The sequence below is a fragment of the Chamaea fasciata genome, unplaced genomic scaffold (genome assembly GCF_029207755.1).
Source record: "Chamaea fasciata isolate MVZ Bird 193981 ecotype frontalis unplaced genomic scaffold, bChaFas1.0.hap1 SCAF_2, whole genome shotgun sequence".
Taxonomy (NCBI): Eukaryota; Metazoa; Chordata; class Aves; order Passeriformes; family Sylviidae; genus Chamaea; species Chamaea fasciata.
In genome coordinates, this window is record NW_027094087.1 from 97686731 (window position 1) to 97710972 (window position 24242).

Genomic DNA, 24242 nt, shown 5'->3' on the forward strand with positions numbered 1-24242 from the left:
GTGGATGTTTTATGATTTTATTTTAACATAGGAAAGAGGATCTGGGGAACAAAAGGCCCGTCAGTCTGACATCAATGCCAGTGAAGGTCATGGAGCCAATCATCTTGAATGCCATCATGCAATAAGTACAGGACAAACAGTATATAAGGTCCAGCTGGCATGCGTTTATGAAAGGCATTTCTTCCTTGACCAGCCTGGTCTCCTTCTGTGACCAAATGACCTACTTAGTGGATGAGGGAAAGGCTGTGGATGTTGGCTAGAGCTTAGTAAAGCCTTTTACACAGCATTTTTTAGCCAGGAAAAAAGGCGGCTCAGGGAGACCTTATCACTGTCTGCTACCACCTGAAATGAGGCTGTATTTAGTGGGAATCAGTCTTTTCTCCAATGTAGAAAGTGACAGGATGAAAGGAAATGAACTGGAATTGCACCAGAGGAGGTTTACATTAGATATTAGGAAAAAAATTTCATGGAAAGGGTTGTCAAGCAATGGAACAGACTGCCCAGGGAAGTGGTGAAGTCACCATTCCTGGAATCGTTCAAAAAACATGTGGAAATGACATTTGAGGACATGTTTTAGTGGAGAACACGATAATGGTGTTAGGTTGATGATTAGACTTGATGATCTTCAAGTCTTTCTAACCTTAATTATGTTGTGATGCTATGGTTTCTTATGGTTGTGTTTGTAAACCAATGATTTGAAGTCCAACTATGTGCTCATTGTGACCGAGACAGTCACCAATCATCACTTTGCCCATGAATCCCTCCCTGTTTCCAAACAACAAATCTAGATGGGCATGTTTCCTAGTCAGTTCCCTTAATATCTCCAGCAGGAAGTCATCTTCAACATGCTTCAGGACTGCTTGTGTCCATTTTATGGTGTTCCTAATTGAGGTCTAGGAAGATAAGATCACCCATAAGGACAAGGACAGCTGACCTAGAGATATTTCTTAATACTTTATGGAATAATTCCTGAGTGTCATGGTCCCAGATGGGTGGTTGATAGTATACTCCCACAACAACACTCATCTTCATCCTTCTCAGAGACACTCAACCATGTCATCACTAACCTCTCCCTCATATAAAGAGCCACCCCCTGAACTTGGCTGCCCTGCCTATTCTTCCTGAAGAGCCTGTAACTGGTATAGCACAACAACACAATGAATCAACAGTGTTGTTTTATTTGGTAAAGGAATTTCTTAAATGTAAGATCATTTAACCCACATTATTTTGCAGGTAAGTTGTTAATAACCCTGAAGTCTGGGGCCACATAATTATACCAAAGTTTACACCTGAGCACTACACAAAGGCATACATTTAATGCACTGTATCAGTTCAGTTGCTTTATATATCAGATCTTTGTTTCAAATAAAGCACTGAATTATTTGCCTTCCCTGTGCACAAGTACTGTAACTAAAGCTTCAAAATTACTTGTGCCAAGAGGTTGCTTGTGCTTCTGTTCTTCTGAAACTCATTTTGCAGACTGTGGCCTGCACAGGTCAAATAGAGAAGAATGTAGACATTGACTCTCATGCAAACGTCGTTCATAAATCATGCTCCAGCTGTCTTGAACATAAGGATGAACTGTTAATCACACCAGACTGGTAAACATCTTCATAGTAAGATCATCCTTCTTTTTTTTTATGGTCTGACAGAAGGGACACAATGTGTAAATTTCCGTGGGAGTCTGAGTTGCATTTCATGGGCAGCTGAAGTTTGTGTTTCTCAGATTGTTGGAAACAAACCCACCCAGCTGCATTTAACAGGATGAGATGGGAGAAAGACCAGAAGGAAAATTGCAGAACTAATCTTACTGTGCTTACTGTATGGACTGCATTTTGTGCACCCAAAATGCTAATGAAGAGTGAATGAATATGTGACTTCCTATAAATAGGGGTCTTCCAACAGCTCTGTGAAAACTGCCTCTGTTTTGACAGAATTTAAAGCCATGGGAACAGAAAATGGTGAGGGGTTTTGGTGTTGAATTCTCTATGCTCCCACTCCATGTCTGGATTCTGGTCTGATGGTCTGACAGTTCAGCCTGATGGGAAACATTCCTCTCTCAGCAGCATTCTTTTGAGAGAACTGAAAATATACCCCATTGCATAGCAGAAATTGGAGGATTTAGCTGATGTTTGTCTGTAAACCTTATTTTTAATCAATCTACTGCCCTAGTGCAAGTACACAGTTTTGGCTCTCTTGGTAAGAGTATTTGATGTTTGCAGCTTTGCTGGAAGCTCTTGTCATAGACACCAGGGGTTTAAAAGGTCAAACACTCAGAGCCTGTTTCTGAGGCGGTGGACTATGGGGAGTGAAACCTGAGCGTGTTTTCACTGTACAAATTCCTCTCTCAGTTGTTTGTCAGGCGTCTGTTGTCAGTTCTGGTGCACTGAGGCCCCTCCTGTGCTGAGTGGTGGCTGCCCCTGTCTGGCAGCCATCCGGGCTGGGGAAGGATCAGGAGGGAGGGCAGGTTCAGAGCAGCTCTTGGGTAGAGATAAAGCTCTTGGGTAGAGATAAAGCCAGGCTAATAAGTTAAGAAAAAAAAGAAAAAGGCAAGTGATACAAAAGTGATCACTCATCACCTCCTGGCAGCAGACCAGTGGCCAGCTAGCCTCTGAGTGACAGCTGCTTTAACTAAATCCACATCCTGGTGTCCGTCCCTGATTTTATGGGAACCTTTGGCATGAGTTACGCCTTTAGTCAGCTGAGCTCTGTAATCGTGACTGTGGCCCCTCCCAGACTCTGGCTCACCCACAGCCTGCTCACCAGCGTGAGAAGTGGAGAAGGCCTTGAGGCTCTGCAAGCTCCCCAACAGGCATAAATGCTGGTGTGTAGTCCACACTGCTTTGGTCACCAGTCCATACCAGGGTACCACAGGGCTGCTATGGAGAAAATGGGTCCCAGCCCAGCCAGACCCAGCATGGTGGTTGTGAGTGACAAATGAGGTGTGATTGTGGATACATGTGTATCTTTTCCAGGCCTGTGTTGAGCTACACTTGTAAGAAAATATAAAACAAGGCAAAGAGTAAATGAAATTGTACAGAATAAGCAAATCAGAGACTTGCTGAATTCCCTGCTCAGAGTAGCTGTTGTGCCCCCATGCATATGCATGCACAGAGATATCTGCTCTTATTAGCAGGATGTTGCAGCGTGGGTCGATGGTGACTCGCCGCAACCTTCCTGAAGCGTCTCTGTGAAGAAGGCATTGGGGCAGACATGCAGCAGTCACTCACTCACACAATACACAGACACCACAGATAGCTTGCCAAATGCCAGAGAGCGGGAAGGGCCTCTGCGTGTAGTTCCAATGGGGTTTATTGTATCCACACACTGAAGTGGTCCAGAGGCAAGGACAAAGATGGTTCATGGGTCCAGGCTTATAGATGGGTAGAAGGGGGCAGAGCCAACAGTAACAACCAATCACCGAGAGGTGAGGGTGGGAAAAACGAGTACAATGACCAATAGGGAAACACAAGGGTAAACGGACAGTGGTACAAACCAATAGGGTTACAAAGGACAAAGAAATTACTAGAAACCTGACCATTTACGGTCAACCAAGGGAATAAAGGCAAATGAGCCAACAGGGGGGTGTGGCACAAATCATGTCAGTTACAAAAGGGGGACCATAGGAGCGGTTAAAGTCTAGAGGACATTCTTCCAAGGAGTAGGCCCAGGAAGTCCCGTAGCAGGCCCACAGGCCTCCACAGCAGGATCCATAGTGGATGGCTTTCATCCAACACTGAGGGAAGAGCTCGTCTTCAGCAGAATGATGATGGTGCTGTAGTTACAATGAAAGGATTTTTGATAGGAAAAATATCATTAGTCTAGCACATAAATATTATTAAAATGCCTCAGGATTTCTACTAAGCAAATTAACATAGTACAAGATGTAAGTAGTGTAATACAGAATTTATAATAAAATTTAACTTATAATTTCCAATCACTAAATCCTAACTTAATTTATGATGCCTAGTGACCTGAACCCTGTGCAGATCAAGTCAAATCTTAGTCCATGCTTTGCTCTATCATTATAACAATTATAATTAGACTATCAAAACATATAAAAGAATGAGTCACTCCCTCCATCCTCAGAGGATGCACACAATGCTGGAGGCATGCCTGCTACTGGAGGTTGGTGGGTTTCAATGTCCAGCAGCAGCTCTGGTTCAAGTCCCCCCCTTATGCCTCATAACTGGTTGGATCTCTAGACGGTGGTCTGCTGCACTTCACCTCCCCTTTCTGTGGGGGCCTGGTGGGCCAGGGGCCTGGGACCCTCCAGCGCAGTAAGGAGGGGAGCACTCACCTGGTGCCCAGGAACCTTGAGAATGGGAGGGAGGAGAAAAAATTGTTTGTCTGGGTTTTGTTCTGGGTTCGCAGAACCTTCAGGGCCCTAGAATGAGATGAAGGGTCATGAAGATGTGATCCACTCAGTGACAGGTGATGGCTGCTTGCCTCATGAATTGGCATTAATTAACTCCATGAGCAGGGGTTGAAGCAGGGTGTACTAGTGGCAGTGGCACACATCAACACTTCACTTCTACAGTGACTTCAGGGAAGGCAAGAATGAGGCATGTGCCCCCTCAGCTCTGAAGAGACCCCCCCAGTCCCGGTAGGGTTCAGAGAGCAGTGGTGTGAAAGCAAAGGGAAAATCTGGCTCCAGCACAGGCTTCAGGGCAGCCAGGGAGGAATGTCACAGGGCTGAGAGTGGAAGCCTGAACCACTGTTAATGGTAGGACTTTGGACTTGGTTAAACAAGTAAAAACACTTACAACTTTGTGCTGCGATGTATCTGCAACCATATATAAATATATGCAATATATACAGTATACAAAGTATTTTCCTATTGCACATAGGTGTTTTGCATGTGTAAATACACATACAGAGAGGGAGACAAGAAATCAATCCATTTCAAGTGCAGTTCATGACATTAGAATCAAAAGAATCTCTACCGAGTAGTAGCGCTCACAGATAGAAATGTTATGCACAGTTGTCAAAAAGGCAGTATCAAGGCCTGAATTAAATGAGAAAATTATGTCTCATGGTCTTTAGAACTCCATAAATTGATGTGCATGCATGTTTAATGTGAACTGTGTTACAGTAGTTTGCCTGCCATAATCTTGAGCCTTTATTTCATAGGGAGCTGCTCTCCGGCTATGTGATTTGTTTGGATCCAGCAGTGATCCATGTTGCCCTGCAGGGGCCGTTCGAGTGCTCCCTCAGTGCTCTTGCCTGAAGATGACTGATGAAGATGAGGATTACCTACATGAAACATGAAAAAAGGCTAACAGTGTCATCACTAAGAAGCAGGATTTGAGGATATCCCAGTTAAAGCGCCAAACTTCCTCTGAACCTGCCAGTTTTATGATTTGCCACCAGTTTCTCCATTGCCATGCACCATCACTTCCAGCATTACTACCTGGGCACTTCTCATTATCATCCCTCAGAGAAAAGAAGGAATGATGTCCTTGGCTACTCTATCTTATCTGTCCCTGAGCAAGAGGCAAGCAGAAGGGACACAGTTGCAGTGCTGACCCTGGAGAATTTGGAAAATAGCTCCGTCTTACTTCAGCTATTTCTGGATGCCTTCTGGCTCCCTTGAAGGTAACTCGCTTTCAAAAACAAGAGTGCTGGGCACCTTTGCTTTGAGCAAACAATTTTAACCTGATGTAAACCAGTCGATCCTGGTACTGAGGTAGCCTGGGGCAGCCTGAGCTTTCAGAAAAGGCAGTGTCTGTTTCTGTGGCATTAGTGGCTCCCTCAGCCATATCTCAGCACCCTAAGCAGTTTGGGTAAGCTCTTAACATAGATCTGTCAAGTGTATCCTCCCTCACCAGGCCCTGAGTGCATCCTCTGCCCTTGTATGCCAATCTCCTCCAGTGCTGTCTTCTGTTTATTGTTTTGGTTATTTTTTAGTGCCTGCAAATACATTTCTGCAATGACTATCAGCAACATCAGTTTGAAAATTCAGCTCTTGTATTTCAAAAACTGAGAAAGCTAACTGGCTTTCTTGAATAATTTTGTGGGTAAATCATGCCATGTTACACTGAACTCTGTATTAACAATGAATAGATGGAGTTGTACCCTTATTCTTGAAATGAGGGTCAGCACATTAGAGAAAAGACATTGCAGCAAGACTTTAGAACTGTAAGTAAACTATCAAGATTTAAAATAAACACAGTGGAATCTTGATTTAGCAAATGAGATAAAGCAACCTCCTGTAGAAGAAGGAAAAAAAAAAAAAAAGGAAATGTGAATTCACTAATCAGATTGCAAGAAAGCTGTCAGTCAGACTTACAGATGAAGGATTAAGACAATTAAGGACTCCTGTTTTATTTTAAACTATTTTCCTCACTCACAGCAGCCGTAATATACATTTGCTCTTACCAGTAGGTCCTCCCCTAACACATGATGCAGTAGGAAGTACTTTGCTGCTTTCAGTTACTTTGTGTTTCAGAGGAGGCAAAAGAAATTTTGTCCAATTTCCGAGGGAAACTGAACTTTTAAAATCAGTAAACCAGTGACTCCTGGTGCCTCCAAAAATCAAATTATAGTTCAGAAGTCCTGGACTTCTGAAAACTCCCCTCCATTTATCCTGCCCCCATCTCTGAAGGGAATTATTGCTGTATTTTGCTTCCCATAATTCATAGGTTAAAAAAAGAAAAAAGGTAAGAAGGGCTCTGCATTTTACTAGTTTTTACTAGTACTCAGCTAAAGCTGCAGTCTTTACATAGAATTGAAACTCCTTGAGCTGGTTGACAAAAGATACTGCTAAGTGTGGATACAGCTATTAAAATTTCCATAGTCTGCAGTCACAGACTGTGAGGGAGCACCTGTCAAAAATTACAGGGTTGGGTGACAGGATATTGTGTTTTAGAAAACCTTCATGCAAGCAGAGTGGACACTAAGCATCTCATATTCCAGTGACATGTGCCAGGGACGTGGCTAGTTACTTGAAGAAATCATTCACAAACCAACTTGTATTCACTCTTCCACACAGTTTTCACTTCTTTGCGTTCAGTTTCCTATTCCCTCACCATTATCCTTTTTGTCTTGGTTTTGGTTCCCTACCTGAAGTTCTTTTCACTTAATAGACATTTCTTCCAGACTTCTATATAAAGTATTCAGCTTAAGAGAATCATCTGCTCATATTAGCACACAAGTGATTGTTAAAAAGATCTGAATTCTTGTAGCTGTTGGCTGCAGAAATAAATCCCAAATAATAATGATAAAGATTACTAAACTTCCATGCCATTTAACAGTTTTTGTTTCCCCTCATGCAGTTTACAGTAAAAAAGGAAAAAAAAAAAAAAGGAACTTGAGCTTCTGCAATCTTTGTTGATCACATGAATATTGCCCTTTCATAACGCCTTTGTCTCCTAGCTGATTAATCTCACACTCTCTCATTAAGGATTTTGAAGTTGCCTTCCTTTGGTGTTCAGATGAAGAGAAAGAAGATACGGTGTAGATTACTCTTGTCTTACGTGGGCTATGTCATGTTACATTCTCCTCTACAGCTCAGCTGAACCACTGGAAGCCACTTTGATGCTGCTCTCTTCTGCTCCAGTTTATGGTCTTTTCCAGAATCCAATCGATCGGACTTGGAAGCACAAAGAATATGGTATGTTAAAATTTCATTTTAAATTTGCTCTTAGAGATTTTTGACTGGAACTGTTGTGGAAGATTTTCAAGAACATATTCTGCTTTTTTGTTTTCTGAATGGTCCAGTTTGCTGTCATGGTTAGAAGCTGCAGAGCATTATGAAAGGAAGGGATTTATCTGTGTTCTATAATTCAGACTGAGCATAATGTATTCTCTACTTGCTGTAACTTCTGAGGTGTTTCTCTAGCCTTTACCCCATGAACAAATATATGGAACCCCAGCAAAAAACCTTCTTTCACAAACACATAGCTGTACTGTTGCTGAATATTTGGAGAACACCCTGAATCATTAAGGGTTTATACAAATGCCATTTAAGATCAGTAGGTTAGTTCTTTTCAAACTTCTTATAAATCCAAGAATAGATCACAGAGAAAAGAACAGCTCACATACTCTAGCTGTACTATTAAGCAAGTTTCTCATTGCAAAGACATTGCACAAGACAGCCTTGCTTTTTGCTCTGATTTAGAAGTCTTTTTGTTTGTTCCGGTACTATAATGGACACCAAGTTTTACACATGCAAATAGCCAGATACAGCACCAGAATACTCCTCTTCACAGTTCAAATAGCTAATGCATTAAAAAGATTATCAAGAAAGGGAAGAATATTTAAAGAAATGAAGCACAAAGAGCTAGGCTGGCTCTGTGCAACAACACTTAAGTCCCTAAAAAACTGAAATAAGTAAGAAACTTACAAAAAAATTCATGAAGACTTTCATTTTGGTGTATAGTAAACCAGAGCACTCTCCATCTTCAGAGCCAAGCAGCAGCTGGAGAGGTGCAGGTGAATCCGAGGACAGCAGGGAAAAGGAATTCTGCTGACCTGAGATATTCTAGAATATGTGGTTTTATTGCAAGGGTCGTGGGTAAAGAGGGCCTTGCCTTCAGCCACCAGCCTCGGCTGAAGGGAAGTCCCAAAGAGAGAGGGAGAAAGAACAAGGGGGTAAAAGTTAAGAGAGAAAGGAGCGAGGGAGCAAGGTGGCGGGGGTCAGAGAGCAGGGGGAAGAGGTAAGACAGCAAGAGAGCAGGGAATAGAGAAGCGAAGAAGCAAGAGCAGAAGAGGAGCTAAGAGGGCGAGGTCCTTGTTACAATGCATTTTATCTTCTTTTGTGATGAATATTCTAATTTACAGTGACCAACCAATACAAGACACAAAATCCTATAGAATCTTCATATAGCCTATAAGAACTACTACATTACCATAGTATGTTATATTTTAAACTCTAAAAACTACTCTTTAGACTTTTCTGTTTTGCTACATTGACCTTTGGTTTCTTAGCCAGCAGAAAGGTATCATTCCATCAAAAGGGATTCTTCTTCAGGTGGCTAGGCTATTGTTTTCAGGTTATATAGTAACTAAGACTCAGTATCCTACAACTCAAAGTAAGCTTCCATTTCTATTTCGATTATCGGTTTCATATTTTCAGAATCTTTTGCTAAGCAATCATATTTATAAGGTTTCCCCAATTCATCTTCCCCAGCAGAGAGGGATCTCTCAGTCTCTCTCTTCCTTCCCCCCTTCCTCTCTTGAATTTCAGTGCAGCCTAGATTAATGACAATAAAGCGAGAAACTTGGGTTAGCATCTAAAATTGTGGGCCTGAGTGCAATGACTCCACATAAGTTCATGTAGACTGTTTGTGTCTTCAATCCAGACTGAATCATACCTTGCCCATGTCATGCTCTAATACTTGGACAGTGTTTATTTTGGCTTATCACATCTTTAAAGGTTGAATCTAATTAGCTTTTTCTCCTGTTGCATTAAGGGTATCAATTTGGCATAAAATAACCTCCCTTGTTTTCCAGCTGATCCTCAGAAATCAGAGGGGCTGGGTGTGACGGGACTTGTTTCTGATTTGGGCCAGTTTAGTAATACTAAGTCTGGTCATGTTCCCAGATGCAACAATAGTCTGGTTCACGCTACAAGCCTCATCTCATTTGTGAACAGATTCACCAGCTGTATTACTGATTCATCACTGTAAGTCTGGTTTAGTTCAATAAGAACTTTCATGGACACAGATTCACAAGTTGGGCAATTTATTGGATAATTGATAAATACACTAGACTTGCAACATACAAATGTACAGTGCTATATAAGTGGTCCCAGTGCAAATCTTACCAAAGAAGCATCCCTAGTTTTGAGAAGAGAGAGAAAGAACTCCACTGACTCCATTTTTTGTAAAATGGGTGTATTCTCATCCTCTGCCAATTAAGATTTCAAATGCCAATTTATACTTTTGGGAGGAGTGGAAGCGAGACTGTGGTCAAATATTCTGTTACTGCCATCATTAATGGGGGACAGAGAGCAGCCACTTATATGTAAATGAGGGATATCAAGAGTAACAAAGAGATTACAAAGACTTTGGGTCTTGCACAAGGAAAGTACAGAATTTTGACATTTTAGTATCACTTCCTCTTCTACCTGGCTGGCTGAGGGTGAAAGGGTTACCTGTTTCCGCCTGATAACATATCACACATCAGCACAACATCATGCCCAGAGTGATCCCTTAGCCACAGATCTCATAAAAATCCCTTTACCACATATATAACAGCATATCTCATGGCTGCAGGCCTCATTCCTACACCTTCCTTGTCTTAAAGGAAGAAAAGTTGCTGGACTTTGATGTGCAGTGGCTGCCAGTATTGCCCTCTGTGGCTGTAGGTTCTGTGTCCATGGCTGGTGACAACCAGCACTTCATGGTCTGCTGTGGTGTGCATCGTCAGATGCAGAGTAAAGAGTACCCATGTGATGCAGCAACATGTCTTGGGGTGCAGAGAGTCTCTGTGGTTTCCCTACCAGCTCTCTGTTATGTTCCATGGGCACTTGCCTTGGCTAATGTTCCTTGCCCTGGGGTCCATTAAAGCCCTGGGCCCTGGGCTCTGCAATAAAGGTTGAGATAGGCACTTGCTGAGGTATCACGGACCATCTGGTTAGGCTAAACACTCTCTGTTTTTTCCTTAGTCTCATAACATTCTTTACATGCAAAAAATGCTGTGTCCTCTGAGAAAACAAAGAAGGGAAATATCAACGTATTTGCCTTCCTGAAATTTATAATCCTACCTGCACATGTATTCCTGGTTAGTGAGACAAGGACACCAATTTAGCTGTATAGTTGGCCTGACCCAGGGTATAGGTGAAATATTCTCATTGCATTAAAATAACACCTCCTTATTTCCTTGGTTTTAGGTACCTCGTGCAAAGATGTCAAATGCACTGCCATTTATCTTGCTCTCCATATTCCCAATGCTGCTGTCAGGGGCTTGGTTTCCCAAAACTTTACCCTGTGATGTCAAATCTTCAGAAGGTACTGTGACAGTGGACTGCACTGACCGGCGCCTTACAGAAGTCCCCAGAGGGATCCCTGGAAATGCTACCAACCTTACCCTGAGTATTAACCATATTCCCCATATCTACCCAACATCCTTTGATCGTCTTGAAAACCTCCAGGAAATTGATTTCAGATGCAACTGTGTGCCTGTCAAACTGGGGCCCAAAAATCATGTGTGCACCAGGCCACTGCCAATTGAGAATGGTAGTTTTGCTGCCCTGAAAAGACTGAAATCATTGTATTTGGATGCAAACCAGCTGGCAGAAATACCCCGAGGTCTTCCTGCTACATTAACCTTGCTGAGCCTGGAAGCAAACAGTATCTTTTCTATCCAAAGAGCCAGCTTCTTGGAGCTAGGAAACATAGAGGTATTGTATCTTGGACAGAACTGTTACTACCGCAATCCATGCAATGTTTCCTATGAAATTGAGAGAACAGCTTTTCTGGGGCTGAAAAAGTTAACAATACTATCCCTGAAGTCCAACAACATAACACAAATTCCACCCAATTTGTCATCTACTTTAAAGGAACTGTATATTTACAACAACATGATTCAAGAGATTCAAGAACAGGATTTAAGTGGCCTTCCCAACCTAGAAATTCTCGACCTAAGTGGCAATTGCCCACATTGCTATAATGCCCCATATCCTTGCATTCCCTGTCCTAAGCACTCAATTCAGATACATTCAAAGGCTTTTGATTCTTTGGGAAATTTAAGAATTTTGCGGCTTCACAGTAATTCTCTTCAAAGCATACCCAGCAGCTGGTTTAAAAACATCAAGAATCTCAAAGAACTTGACCTCTCCCAAAATTTCCTCATGAGGGAGATTGGAGATGCTCAGTTTTTGACATTGATCCCCAGCCTTGTGCAGCTTGATCTTTCATTTAACTTTGAACTGAAGGTGTATTCTCCCAACTTGAATCTTTCTGAGACATTTTCTTCCCTCTCTAACCTGGAAACCCTGAAGCTCAAGGGTTATGTCTTTAAAGAACTGAGAGCAAAAGATCTACATCCCCTGCTCAGTCTTAGGAATCTAACCATGTTGGATCTCGGGACTAATTTTATTAAAGTTGCAGACCTGACAGTGTTTGAAAAATTCCCAGCTCTTCAGTTTATTGACCTGTCAGTGAATAAAATTTCTCCTTCTTCAGGGGAAAGCAACTCCTGTGGATTTTGCTCTAATCCTGGCATTTCAGTTGAGCAATACAACAGGCAAGTACAACAAGAGATGCATTATTTCAGGTATGATGTGTATGAGCGAAGTTGCCGTTCCAAAGACAAAGAGTCTTCTTCCTACCAGTCTTTAGTTAAGGAAGATTGCCTTAACTACGGAAAAACTCTGGATTTAAGCAGAAACAATGTATTTTTTGTTAACCCCTCAGACTTCCGGGGACTTAGCTCCCTCAAATGTCTCAACTTGTCAGGTAATGCAATAAGTCAAACTTTAAATGGAAGTGAATTCTCTTCCTTGTCTGGATTGAAATATCTGGATTTTTCTTATAACAGGGTTGATTTGCTATACCAAACTGCTTTCAAAGAATTAGAACTTTTAGAAATTCTAGATCTGAGCAATAACAACTATTATTTTCTGGCAGAAGGTGTTACTCACGTGCTAAATTTTATTAAAAACCTAGCCCATTTGAGGAAGCTGATGATGAATGAGAATGACATTTCTACCACTACTGATACAGGAATGGAAAGTCGATCTCTTAGAATTTTAGAATTCAGAGGAAATCGCTTAGATGCTTTTTGGATGGATGGCAATTCTAGATACTTGTCCTTCTTCAAGAATCTAACCAGCCTGGAAGAACTGGATATTTCCTTCAACTCACTCAGTTTTTTGCCTCATAGTGTTTTTGAAGAAATGCCTCCCAGTCTCAAGATCCTCAACTTAACAAATAATCAACTGAGAAGCTTCATCTGGGGAAACCTCCCCTCTCTGAAGAACCTAGTAACTCTGGACCTGAGCAATAACCTCCTGAGTAATGTTCCCCGAGAACTGTCCAATTGCACTTCGTCTCTCCAGGAACTGATGCTCCGGAACAATCGCATTCAGCGGTTATCCAAACATTTTCTCAGAGGTGCTTTTCAATTGAGGTACTTGGACCTCAGCTCAAACAAGATTGAAATAATCAAGAGATCTAGCTTCCCTGAAAATGTCATTAACAACCTGGAGATGCTGCTTTTGCATGGCAATCCTTTTAAGTGTAACTGTGAGGCTGTGTGGTTTGTCTGGTGGATCAATCGGACGCAGGTGACCATTCCTCTTCTGGCCACAGACGTGACCTGTGCTGGCCCAGGGGCACATAAGGGAAAGAGCGTGGTTTTCTTGGATCTGTACACCTGTGAGCTGGACACGTCGTATTTGATCCTGTATGCTCTGTCAGCTTCAGCCATCCTTGGCTTGATGGTGTTTGCAGTGATGAGCCATCTCTACTTCTGGGATGTGTGGTACAGCTACCATTACTGCACTGCCAAGCTGAAGGGCTATCGGCGCTTGTCTTCACCGGCCGCTTGCTACGATGCCTTTATTGCCTATGACAGTGAAGATCCAGCTGTGAACGAGTGGGTGCTGCAAGAACTGGTTGAAAGGCTGGAAAACCAAAAAGCCAGGCAGTTCAATTTATGTCTGGAAGGAAGGGACTGGCTCCCAGGACAGCCGGTCTTTGACAACCTTTCCCAGAGCATTCAGCTGAGCAAAAAGACCATATTTGTGCTGACCCGCAGGTATATTAGAAGCGGTCGCTTCAAGACGACGTTTTATATGGCTCATCAGCGGCTTCTGGATGAAAAAATGGATGTCATTATCTTGATATTTCTTGAGAAGGTTTTGCAGAAGTCCCGCTATGTCCGTCTGAGGAAGAGGCTGTGCAGAAGTTCAGTCCTGGAATGGCCAACTAATCCTCAGTCTCAGCCCTACTTCTGGCAGTGCCTGAAAAATGCCATAGCTACGAGCAATTCTCTGGCTTACAACAAGCTTCTCCAAGAAACTGTTTAGTTTTACTCTCCCTGTAAATATTGTTTTGATGCACAAGATCAAAAGATCCTAAGGAAATTCTTTTGAACTTCATTCGCGGAAACTGTCAAAGCATGGTAGATATACCTCTTTGTTGTTATGCTGCAAAATTAAAGGCATGATTACTTTGAAATCAAATAATTTGCTTGTGCCCTCTCAGGTTTGAATAGAAACTGTTGCCAGAACAGATGTTTAGTTGATATGCACCTTGCTTTGCACTGATCACAGCATGGGAAGATGCTACAATGGGAAGGTATGTGAGATCAGGTTCTATAGGCCTTTCAGGCTCCTGTTCAGAAGCCTTTACTGCTAATTTTCAAAAAAAATTTTTCACTTTGCCTTTCCTCTGCCGTCTGGGCTGTTTGCTGAGCTGGTTTCTCCCTGAAGACTTCAAGGCTCCTCTCTAATATTGTACTCTCAGCTTGAGGACCTTTTCTACCTAAGCCCCGAGTGACCAGCCTTTCTGCATCATCTGGGCGTCAGCTGCTCTAGCCAGGGCTGGGGCCTGAGGACATACCACCTGTCCCCAGAAGAAAATTTAGACAGAATTTGGAAGTGCAAAGCATGTAAGATCAGGTCACACAAGGAAAGCATTCTTCCTACTGTTTCTTTAGCTGTGCTGTTGTTCTGCAGAGCAGCCTTAAGACCTCCTTCATCTCCTTGTTCCCCAGGCAGGTCCCTCTCCCACAATAGCTGATGGGGCACTACTAAACACTTGAGATAGGAATGGGCCTGACTTTAGGGACATCCTTAAAAAGGGAAAAATCATAAACATCAGTATCTGTTCCCCACTCTGTTTCACAGTACAGACTCATTGAGTACATGAGAGTATTTCAAGTGAAACCTTTTGTAATGGCAGCCTAAACCTCTGAGCATGATATAGGCAGGTTATTTGCTTGATGTGATGGTGTCTGTTTTGGGAGAAGCAACACATTTTAACCTTGCTGGGTGCTTCTGTCTGCTGCAGTCTGGGTAGCTTCTCCCCTCTTGCTCAAAGCCCTTTTTCTTTTCTGGCATCTAGTCTTGGTGACATCTCTGGCTGATATTATGACTGTTAACTGCTTTAAACTTGTTTATTTCAGATGTCACCTGCATTTCCTCACCTAAGTGAGAAAATTGTCTTACTGGTCCTTTCTTTTGGCAACAAGACAGAAAAACACAGTAACTCAAGAAAAGAAACTTCATATAATAATATTACAGATAAGAAGGGTTTTTCCCTCTCTATTTTTCACAATGTTTTTATTGACTGAATACAGAAGTAGGAAAAAAGATGAGGGCCTAGTTAAAGACCATGAGTTTTACAGTTATATTTTAATAGTGTGTACTTCTGTGTATTGTTTGTAAACCTAAGCAATCTGTATCTCTAAACATGATAATAAAAGCTGTAATGTGACTCTCTCCATAAGGTAATACTTGAAACAGGAACGTCTATCCCACAGTTACTCACACACCATCTACCTCTGCTTCCCCACAAAATGTCTATTTGGAGCAGATCCTCTTTCTCAGCCTCACTGACAATGGCAGGAGGACCAGGTCACTTACCCTTTCTGAGGTTGAGAGGAGAAATATTTTATCCTCTTCCATTGAGAAGCATGCACAGGATGGGTATGAGATGAGTAGCAATGAGTATAAATTGATACAGGTACTAAGGGAGGTGACTAGGAAAGGCATGCTCCTTGATTTGTTGCTTGCTAAAAAAAGGTCTCATGAGTGAATTGGTGATTGGTGGGCTTTTGGACCATGAAGCAGGTGAACGTAAAACATCTAATGACAGGAGGAAAATAGCCAGCAAAATTCTGAATATGAGAAGAGTAGATTTCAGGCTGCTCAGGGAAGTATTTTGTAAGGCCCTTTGGGAAAATGGTTTTGAAGATTCTGGAATCTACCAGTGAGGTCAAAGTTTAAACACCACCTTCTTGGAGAATGAGAGCATGTAATTCCAAAATGTTGGAAGTCAAACTGGTGAGGCAGAAGGCTGGCTTGGCTGACCAGGGATCTTTCTCTGGACCTAAGGCAGTTAAAAGAAAGTGTATGGCCAGTGAAAGCAAGGTTGGTTGACTTGGGAGGATTTTGTGGTTTAAGCCTGGCTGGAAACTAAGCACCATATACTCACTTCTCCCTACCCTGGTAGGATGGGGAGGAGAATCAGAAAAGAAACCTAACATTTGCTGGTTGAGATAAGAACAGCTTAATAGCTGAAATGAAGTAAAATATAATGCAGCAACAACAAAAATAGTAAGAAAAAAGGAGGAGAGAGAGGGAGAAAGAAAACCCATGAATGACAAGTGATGCACAATTAATAACTCACCACTGCTTACTGATGCACAAGCCGTCTCCAAACCACAGTCAGATCCCTTTCTGTGTTACTCCACCTGTTTATATACTGGGCATGACATTCTGTGGCACAAGATACCCCTTAGGCCAGTTCAGGTCAGCTCTCATGGCTGTGCCTCCCCACAGCTTCTTGTGCACTTCTCTCTGGCAGAGCTTGGAACTTGCTTGCCTGGTTGGTGTAGCTGTGTCCAAATTACAAAACACTGAAGAGTCCTGAGGTTTCTGTACATCAGGGCGTTGTGATAATATAGCTTGTGATTTGGTGTGAGGTCAATTAGGAGGAGGAACTATGGATTTTTTGCCAATTTAGAAGTGAACTTCTACAGCTGCATTAACAAGTCTGTGTGTCATTCTCCCTCCAGAAGTAAGACCATAGAGCCATTTTATGAATATCTCAACCTAATGCAGGAGTTTAAGAAGGATGCAAGATGCAATTATTTTAGTTGCAACCCAAAAGTAGGATTTTTCCCCACTAGCTCTGTAGGTGTTTGCATTGAGAACGTTTTCAGTAAGGCAAGGTGGCTGCTGCTCGAGGCTTATATGTGCAGCAAGTTGGTCTTGAATAGCCATGTCACGTGGACATCAAAGTATCTGATGTACTATAAACACGCATTGAGATGACCAAAGACGTTCTGCATCAATTGCTACTCCCTTACAGAAATTGTAACAGACCATGGCTAGACTTCGTATTTAGCCTATGTGGCCTGGAAAGACCACACATGAAATGGAAGAAGCAGAAAGAGGATAAAGGAAGAAGAATACTGGTGAATTAATTGAATTTTTACCATTCTTGTGGAATTGGCAGAATAAAAAAAAACACCATTTACATTACTGTCATTAGAGGGGCACAAAAAAAATAATCACTGAAAGTTGGTAAGAAGCATCTATACTTACAGCACAGATTTATATGACTGTAAAATCCTCTTTTTGATCTCCCTGTTTTTACGAACTGACATATGAGGAACTTGCAGGTACCTCCCCTGTGAGAAAAATTTATATTTGAAGGGACTTCTGAAATCAAAGATGGTCTGATTTCAATATAGTGTGTTTAGTCTCTTGTTCTGCAATAAAATTGGGGTGCTGTGTAGCAAACATGATACTCCATAAAGGAACTTTATAAAAGCATCTTTAAAAATACACTGTGTAGTAGATCACATGGGGTCAACAGGCCCTCTAGGAAGAGAGAACCTGTTTTTTGTCTTCTGAACAACCCTGCCTTTTCATTTCCTCAATATTGTTCTGAAAGTATCTGCCTGTATAAGTTAACCCTATGATAATTGTTCATTTGAAAAAAAAAAAATCAGCCACGGACCAAATTTCTCCATTTACTGTGAAGAATATATTCTGATCATTTTGGTTATAATTACTCTCAGTTGCCTCTGGATGAGCTCAACTTCACTGAATGTCTATAGAAGTTAGTCTCCTAATTTGGGAAGACAGACTGTGTGTCCAAATACAAAAGACATACACATTAATCTAGCATTATCTCTAGAAGTATAAGTGATAAAAATAAAGCACAGAGAAGTCAAATAATTTCTACTAAATTCATATGCTGCTGCTGAAATTAAAAAGGGAATCTGGATATCCAACTTCTAAAGGCAACCTGCATGCATTCCTTAGTTAATGAGCATTTAGAGGTTATTATGCATGGGATTATTTAACGAGAAAAATAGTCAAAATGAAGAATCATATGTGTACCTGGTCAGAAATTTTTAATTTACATGTGTAAACTATGAGACAGTAGGAAGCCCTATTAAGTTCTGAAAACTAAGGTGGTTAGGGTGGATTTTTTTGATGGGGCATTATCTTTGTTCAACATATTCAGTCCTGAACTAAAGAAGTGTACCAGAATTGTCTCTGATCAAAATACATGTTTTCTTTCCTTTATTGTTTCTTCATATTGCTAATTGCAACATTTTGAGCAAAAGCATATCTAGGTAAATTGAGCTTTTTTCTTTTTTAAAGAGAAACACCCATAAAATCAAAACTCTCTTTGCAGATGAGAATTCAGAAACATATAAGGAAATAAAGTTTCAGTCTTTTTCTAGCAATGACATTACTGAAAGAGTGGTAATAGATTTATATAATTCTGGAAAAGCTGGCAAGCTTTTCCATTTTTCAATGGAAGGTTTCCACTTTTGGTTTCTAAACATTTTTCTGAATATTTTCTTTCATTTTACAAGATGAGTTCTAGTTGCACTGTCTTAGCTATGTGGCTTGTTGATGTTGTACTCTCCATAGTAATATCTGCAACTCTGGTATCATATATCTTATCAGTATTTTTTTAAGATTCCACAGGACTGAGAAGGTCTGGAAGTATGTGTTGCTTAAAAACACACATGCCCAGTCTTGTATTTTCCTACAGAAAGAGTAGTTTTCAACTAAAGAGAAAAGCTGTAAATAAATCCTTTGTGAATACGCCCTCTTTTCCTCACATAATTTTTTTGGTTTTGCTTTGCTAACTGAAGAAATAATTGAAATCTAATTTCCAACTGATCTCCCACGATGACAAATTGCTTTCAGTGTAGAAGAATAAAGGAAAATTTCCTGAAACATAGAACAAGAAAGGTTTTAGCTTATATTCTTATTGGCTGGTTTCCAGATGATTCTTTGCCATAATTTACCCAGAGTACTTGAGGTCCACAAGTCCATATGGAAGGATTGAATTCCTGCAAGATTATGCTCTTAAACATTGCAGTTGAAACCTGCATTCTGTTCATAATAAAATTTCTTAACCTAATTACCTTGGTCTAAGACTTACTTTTAGTTCTAGTATTAACTTAGGAAAAAAAATCACTAGTCATGTTCTTGTTTGTCTGTTCTGAATTTCTGTTCATGATGCAAAAGAAAGAACTTCCAAAGCAAGAATTTTATTTGGCCTTGCTCATTTGGCAAAAGAAATGTCAAAGTCTTCCCATACTTCCTTGTAGTTTCTCACCTTGCATGTTCCTCTCACACATTCCACAGCATCACTGTGACAGTGTGTTTTACTGTCCTAAATCCCACCTTCAGACAGCAGTGGCATCAGCTCATCAAAAATCCCAGAGCTTGACTGTTTGTCTTTCAAAATCAACCAGAAATTTGGGCTTCTGCAAGAAGTAGAAAAAGTGATGTATAGCCTGTACTTAATGCCAGAAAACTTACACACCAGTGTGTCAAAGAAGTGATGAAAAAGGGAGCAGAAGCTAGTGACTTTATCTTCCACCCCTGTAATATCAACGAAATCACCTTTTCTGTTGTTTTACCCTGGATATCTTTTGCAATTCCACACAAGATCCCTTCTAGCATCTGGCATAAGAAAAGAAGCCCCTCGTGTTGGTGAGCATCCTGGTTTTTGGTTTTGATTTGCACCTCAACTGGATCTGAAAAGAGAGGGGGAAGAGTGAGGATGTTGGCATGGATTGTAGGTTGGCATCTTGACTCAGCTCAGCAATCTCTGGGAGAGGGACACACTGAACTTTGAAGGATAACTCAGACTTTTGTAAAGATTGGACAAATGTCCTAGAACAAGTGATAAGGAATAAATTATGAGATTACTTTAGTGTGCAATACTTATCTTTCACCCTGCATGTCCTATTTTCTCACTTGTTCCAAGTAAGAAAAGGAATCATTACAAGCATGGGCAATGTTTCCTAAACACATTTTTAAGGGTTAGGATCAATATGTATAAGATACTCCTCAGACACTGTTGCCTCATGCATTTAAAGAGTAAATCAAAGACAACAGAATCCCTCTTAGTACTGCTTCCTCTCAGATGCTCTTTGGCTTCTGATGGATGCCTGTGAATGAAACCCTGCTTCCGTGGAAGATCCAGTCCCAGAAGGTGCCTGGCAGAAATGCTAATTTTTGGAATTACAGACATATTTGGGTTTGAATATTGGGGTTGAGTTTTCCCAAACATATTTGGGTTTGAATTTTCCTGAGACTGATGCGGCTGTATATGTGCTTGTTTGTGGGCTCTGAGGTGTGATGTGCACCCTCTCTGGCTCTATCCCTGGTCCCAGAAATCCTGCTGTCAGGGGGGCAGCTCTGCAGGTGACAGGGAAAGAGGAGCAACCACTCTTGTAAAGAGCTTCTGATGCTCTTCCCTTTGATTAGAGACTCTAATCCTAGAGTTGTTACATATATATGTATGTGTTGTGTACGTGTCTGTGTATATATGCATATACATATAGCTGCATATACATATAGATGCATCCAAAAAATCTTCCACTTCAAAAGAACAAACAAAACAAAAGAAAACAAGGATAATTTTAATGCCATGAACCACAGCATGTTTCTACAAACAACCCCAGTTTCTAATTTTTGTCAACGGGATACAAAACTATTTAATAAATCTCACAGAAAGACTTTTACATATTGAAAGGGAAAAAAAACCCCTCAAGAAATGGCACTTCTAAAACAGGCTAAATACACAACTAGCTCCAAAGGAAGAGGAACCTAAGAACACAAAGGAAACATATTTTCTCAAAGCTTTATTCTATTGTTAGGAAGAAAAAGTAATTGATAATTCTAGTCTGGCACTGTTCTTAAAAATTTTCTTGCATTAGTAATTTTACACACAGTGAGTGATTACTAATGTATAACGAAAAAATATTTTATTCTCTTGGACAGGCCAGTTTTTCTTTTCAAAAAGAAAAATAAAACCACCCTAGTGTCTCATGGAAAGGCACTTCAGACTAGTGTACATGATAACACTAGTGGAGGAGCAGCAAGAGAGAAGAGCAGATGCTCAAGTGATCACTCTATGTGCAGCTGGCCTGCAAGCCAAAATTAAGAAAGAGAAGCTAAGAATGCCAAAACCCAAATAATGCCTCAAGCAGCTCCTTCTTAACCGGGAGGAGCCAGGCTGTCTCCAGGGAGTTCCAGGGGAGATGATCTTCCTTCAGTATGATCCTGCACTGAGGGCTGGGGGAATGGTGCTAGGGAAGGATAGTGTCCAACTCTCTAGTTTAGACTGTCCTTTCGTGAGACAACCTGCTGCAGACTCACAAATGCTCTCTAATATTGTTTCCTTGGGAAAAATAAAGCTCTTAATTTTGGCCTCCAGGTTCAAGCATGTTCTCATACATACACAGTCTCTACCTACACAATTTTTTCTAAATCTGCTGCAGGCCAGAGGGTTCAGACAGAACTTTAAAGGCAAACTTGGCATAATGGAGCCTAAGCCTCATTGGCAATCCTCCTAACGAGTCCTCTTTGTCTGGTGGTAGGGTTGACATTTCACTGAGTGTAAGCTTGAGGGGGATGGCCAGAGACAGTGATTGAAGGACAAGAGAAATTCTCCAGACTCAAAGACTTAAATGAAAGATGAACTAATCAGGATAGCATGCAAAGAGCACTTAATATCTCATTGTGAATTTATTAGGTTCTTTCTATCTCATTTCCAAATCTTCCTCTAAGTATTCTTAACTCTGATTTGTTGCAATTTGTTATATACTGAATACTGTGGGGAAAAAAAGTCTAAAATTGTATTAACTCCTGTTCAGAAATTCCTGATAACTAAAATAATTTATACCTTCTGTCTCCTTCTTTCCCTCTCCCTCTGTGTCTTGTCTCTCCATAGCAGTATGTTGTCATGCCTATAGCAGAGCACAGTTGCGCTGTAGTTATACAATGCAAATGTTTTTCAGGGACAGAATCTGAAAATTTTTTTTGTCTAAAGGAATGGAAAATGCATGTTGGCCAAATGAAGCATTACAAATTGGGGCATGAGATGAAGAGATTGGGTGCATCCTTGGCAAATTTTCAGATGACAGCAGCCTGAGTGGTTCAGTTGGTGCTCCTGAAGAACAGGATTCATCAAGAAGTACCTGGGCAGGCTGAAGAAATGGGCCCGTGGGAGTATCTTCAGGTTTAGTAAGACCAAGTGCAAGGTGCTGCATCTGGGTCACCCTCAGTACCAACACAGGCTGGGGGATGAACAGGTGGAGAGCAGGCCTTCTGAGAAGGAATTGGGGGTGCTGGTGGATGAGAGGCTGGACATGACCTGGCCATGTGCACTCACAGCCCAGAGAGCCAAACGTGTCCTGGGCTGCACCCAGGGTGGGCAGCAGGGTGAGGGAGGGGATTCTGCCCCTCTGCTCTGCTCTGCTCTGGTGAGACCCCACCCAGAGCACTGCATCCTGCTCTGGATTCCCCAGCACAGGAAGGACATGGGGCAGGTCCAGAGGAGGCAACCAAGATGATCAGAAGGATGGAGCACCTCTCCATTGAGGAAACACTGAAAGAACTGAGGCTGTTCAGCCTGGAGAAGAGAAGGCTTTGGGGTGACCTAATTGTGACCTTTAAGGACCTGAAGAGAGCCTACAGGAGAGATGGAGAGGACTTTCTACGATGGTGTCTTCAATCTGAAAGAGAGTAGATTTAGATTAGATAATAGGAAGAAATCCTTTCTATGAGAGTGGTGAGACAGTGGAACAGGTTGCCCAGAGAAGTTGTGGGTCATCACAACTTGCCTCATCCCTAGAAGTGTTCAAAGACAGATTGGATGAGGCCCTGAGGAACTTAGTCTACTGGAAGGTGTCCCTGCCCATGGCAGGGGATTAGGACTATTTGATCTATAAGGCCTCTTCCACCTCAAGCCATTCTATCCTATGACTGGAAGATTGGAATCTGAGTTTAATGCATCAAGTTCTTGAGGAAGAGTATTGTTGAGACAATTAGTTCTTCCTGAATCCTCACATTCCTCTGTCTGCTCTTCACCACATATCTGCCCACCCATCACATGGACATAACAATTCTACTTCTAATTTTTCATAATACATTTTATTATTGTCCTTCCTTATTTCACTTTCACTTTGTATTTCATGGGGAAACTTTTTTTGCAGAGCAAACAAGCTGATTCAACATTAACCTCAAATATCGATATTCTCTTTAGTCATTACGTTTTGTTCTCATTTTAGATGACAAAATAGCTCATGCTAGCTGTCTAGTATGAGATATTTTGTGTGCATATGCATTAAATAAAAGCACATCCAGGAAACACTTCATGTCAGTCTACAATGATGCTGAAGATACACACCTGTATTGCATATTCAGACACATTTCTTCATCTAACTCCAGGAAAATCACTGCATTAGCTGCCAGCATTTCTTTCTCATTTCTACAAGTAAACAGTTATCTCCTTCAGCATAAATTCATATTTATTCTTTTTTTTTCTTAATTATGTAAGTCATTTGAGTAATTTTACATTTGCACAGTTATGTGTCACAGTGTTGTGTAAAAATACCTCTGCTGGAGAATTGCAATATGTTTCAGGTTTGTTGCTGCATATGATCCAGCTGTTAGTGTAAATAAATTTTGAATTATCAGTGTAGAGATATTCATAACATTTTCATCACTTAAGCTTGTCCTTCAGGCCAATTTTTAAACTACTGGAGTGGCACTTTCTACATGTTCTATGTGAAGGTGTTTGCCCTGAAGTAAATGACCAGAGTGCAATCTAATTTCACCTTTGTCACTTTAATACAGACTATGAGCACACCGCTTGATCTGTACTACAGGATTAATACCTTATCTTAGTATGTGAAAAGTAGAATCAACAAACTTTGAGTGCAAGTCAGGTCATGGGAGGACTAGAGAAAGAGTGCATCCTAAAAGCATGACTTTTTGAGAGGGTTTTGGCAGTTTTGAGAAAATTTTTAATTTTGATACTGGACTGAAATTGGCACATTAGTCGCAAAGAATGTCACCAGGAGAGGTCTTCAGCCTACAGATAGATTAAATGCAATTTTCTTAAGTTTAAAAAAGTTGAATGAATTACATTTTAATGGCAATTATTAATGGAGACAGTACCTAGAGGCCTTCCACCTACTTTTCCTGATTAGGGCTCAGGCCTGTCAGCATCTTTTCCATTACAACACCTTCTCAGTCTTGAAGAAAATTGGTGGGGGTTGGAACTGGGACTTTA

At 41.2% G+C, this 24242-nt stretch overlaps 1 protein-coding gene across 1 annotated transcript; it reads left to right on the top strand.

Moving 5' to 3' along the window:
- The first annotated feature begins 7519 nt into the window (after positions 1–7519).
- On the top strand, positions 7520–14106 carry LOC136285533 (toll-like receptor 7). The gene is made up of 2 exons (XM_066176824.1): positions 7520–7615; positions 10838–14106. Exons 1-2 carry the CDS (start codon positions 7565–7567, stop codon positions 13976–13978), a joined length of 3192 nt encoding a protein of 1063 aa, XP_066032921.1. The 5' UTR covers positions 7520–7564; the 3' UTR covers positions 13979–14106.
- The last annotated feature ends 10136 nt before the right edge of the window (positions 14107–24242 follow it).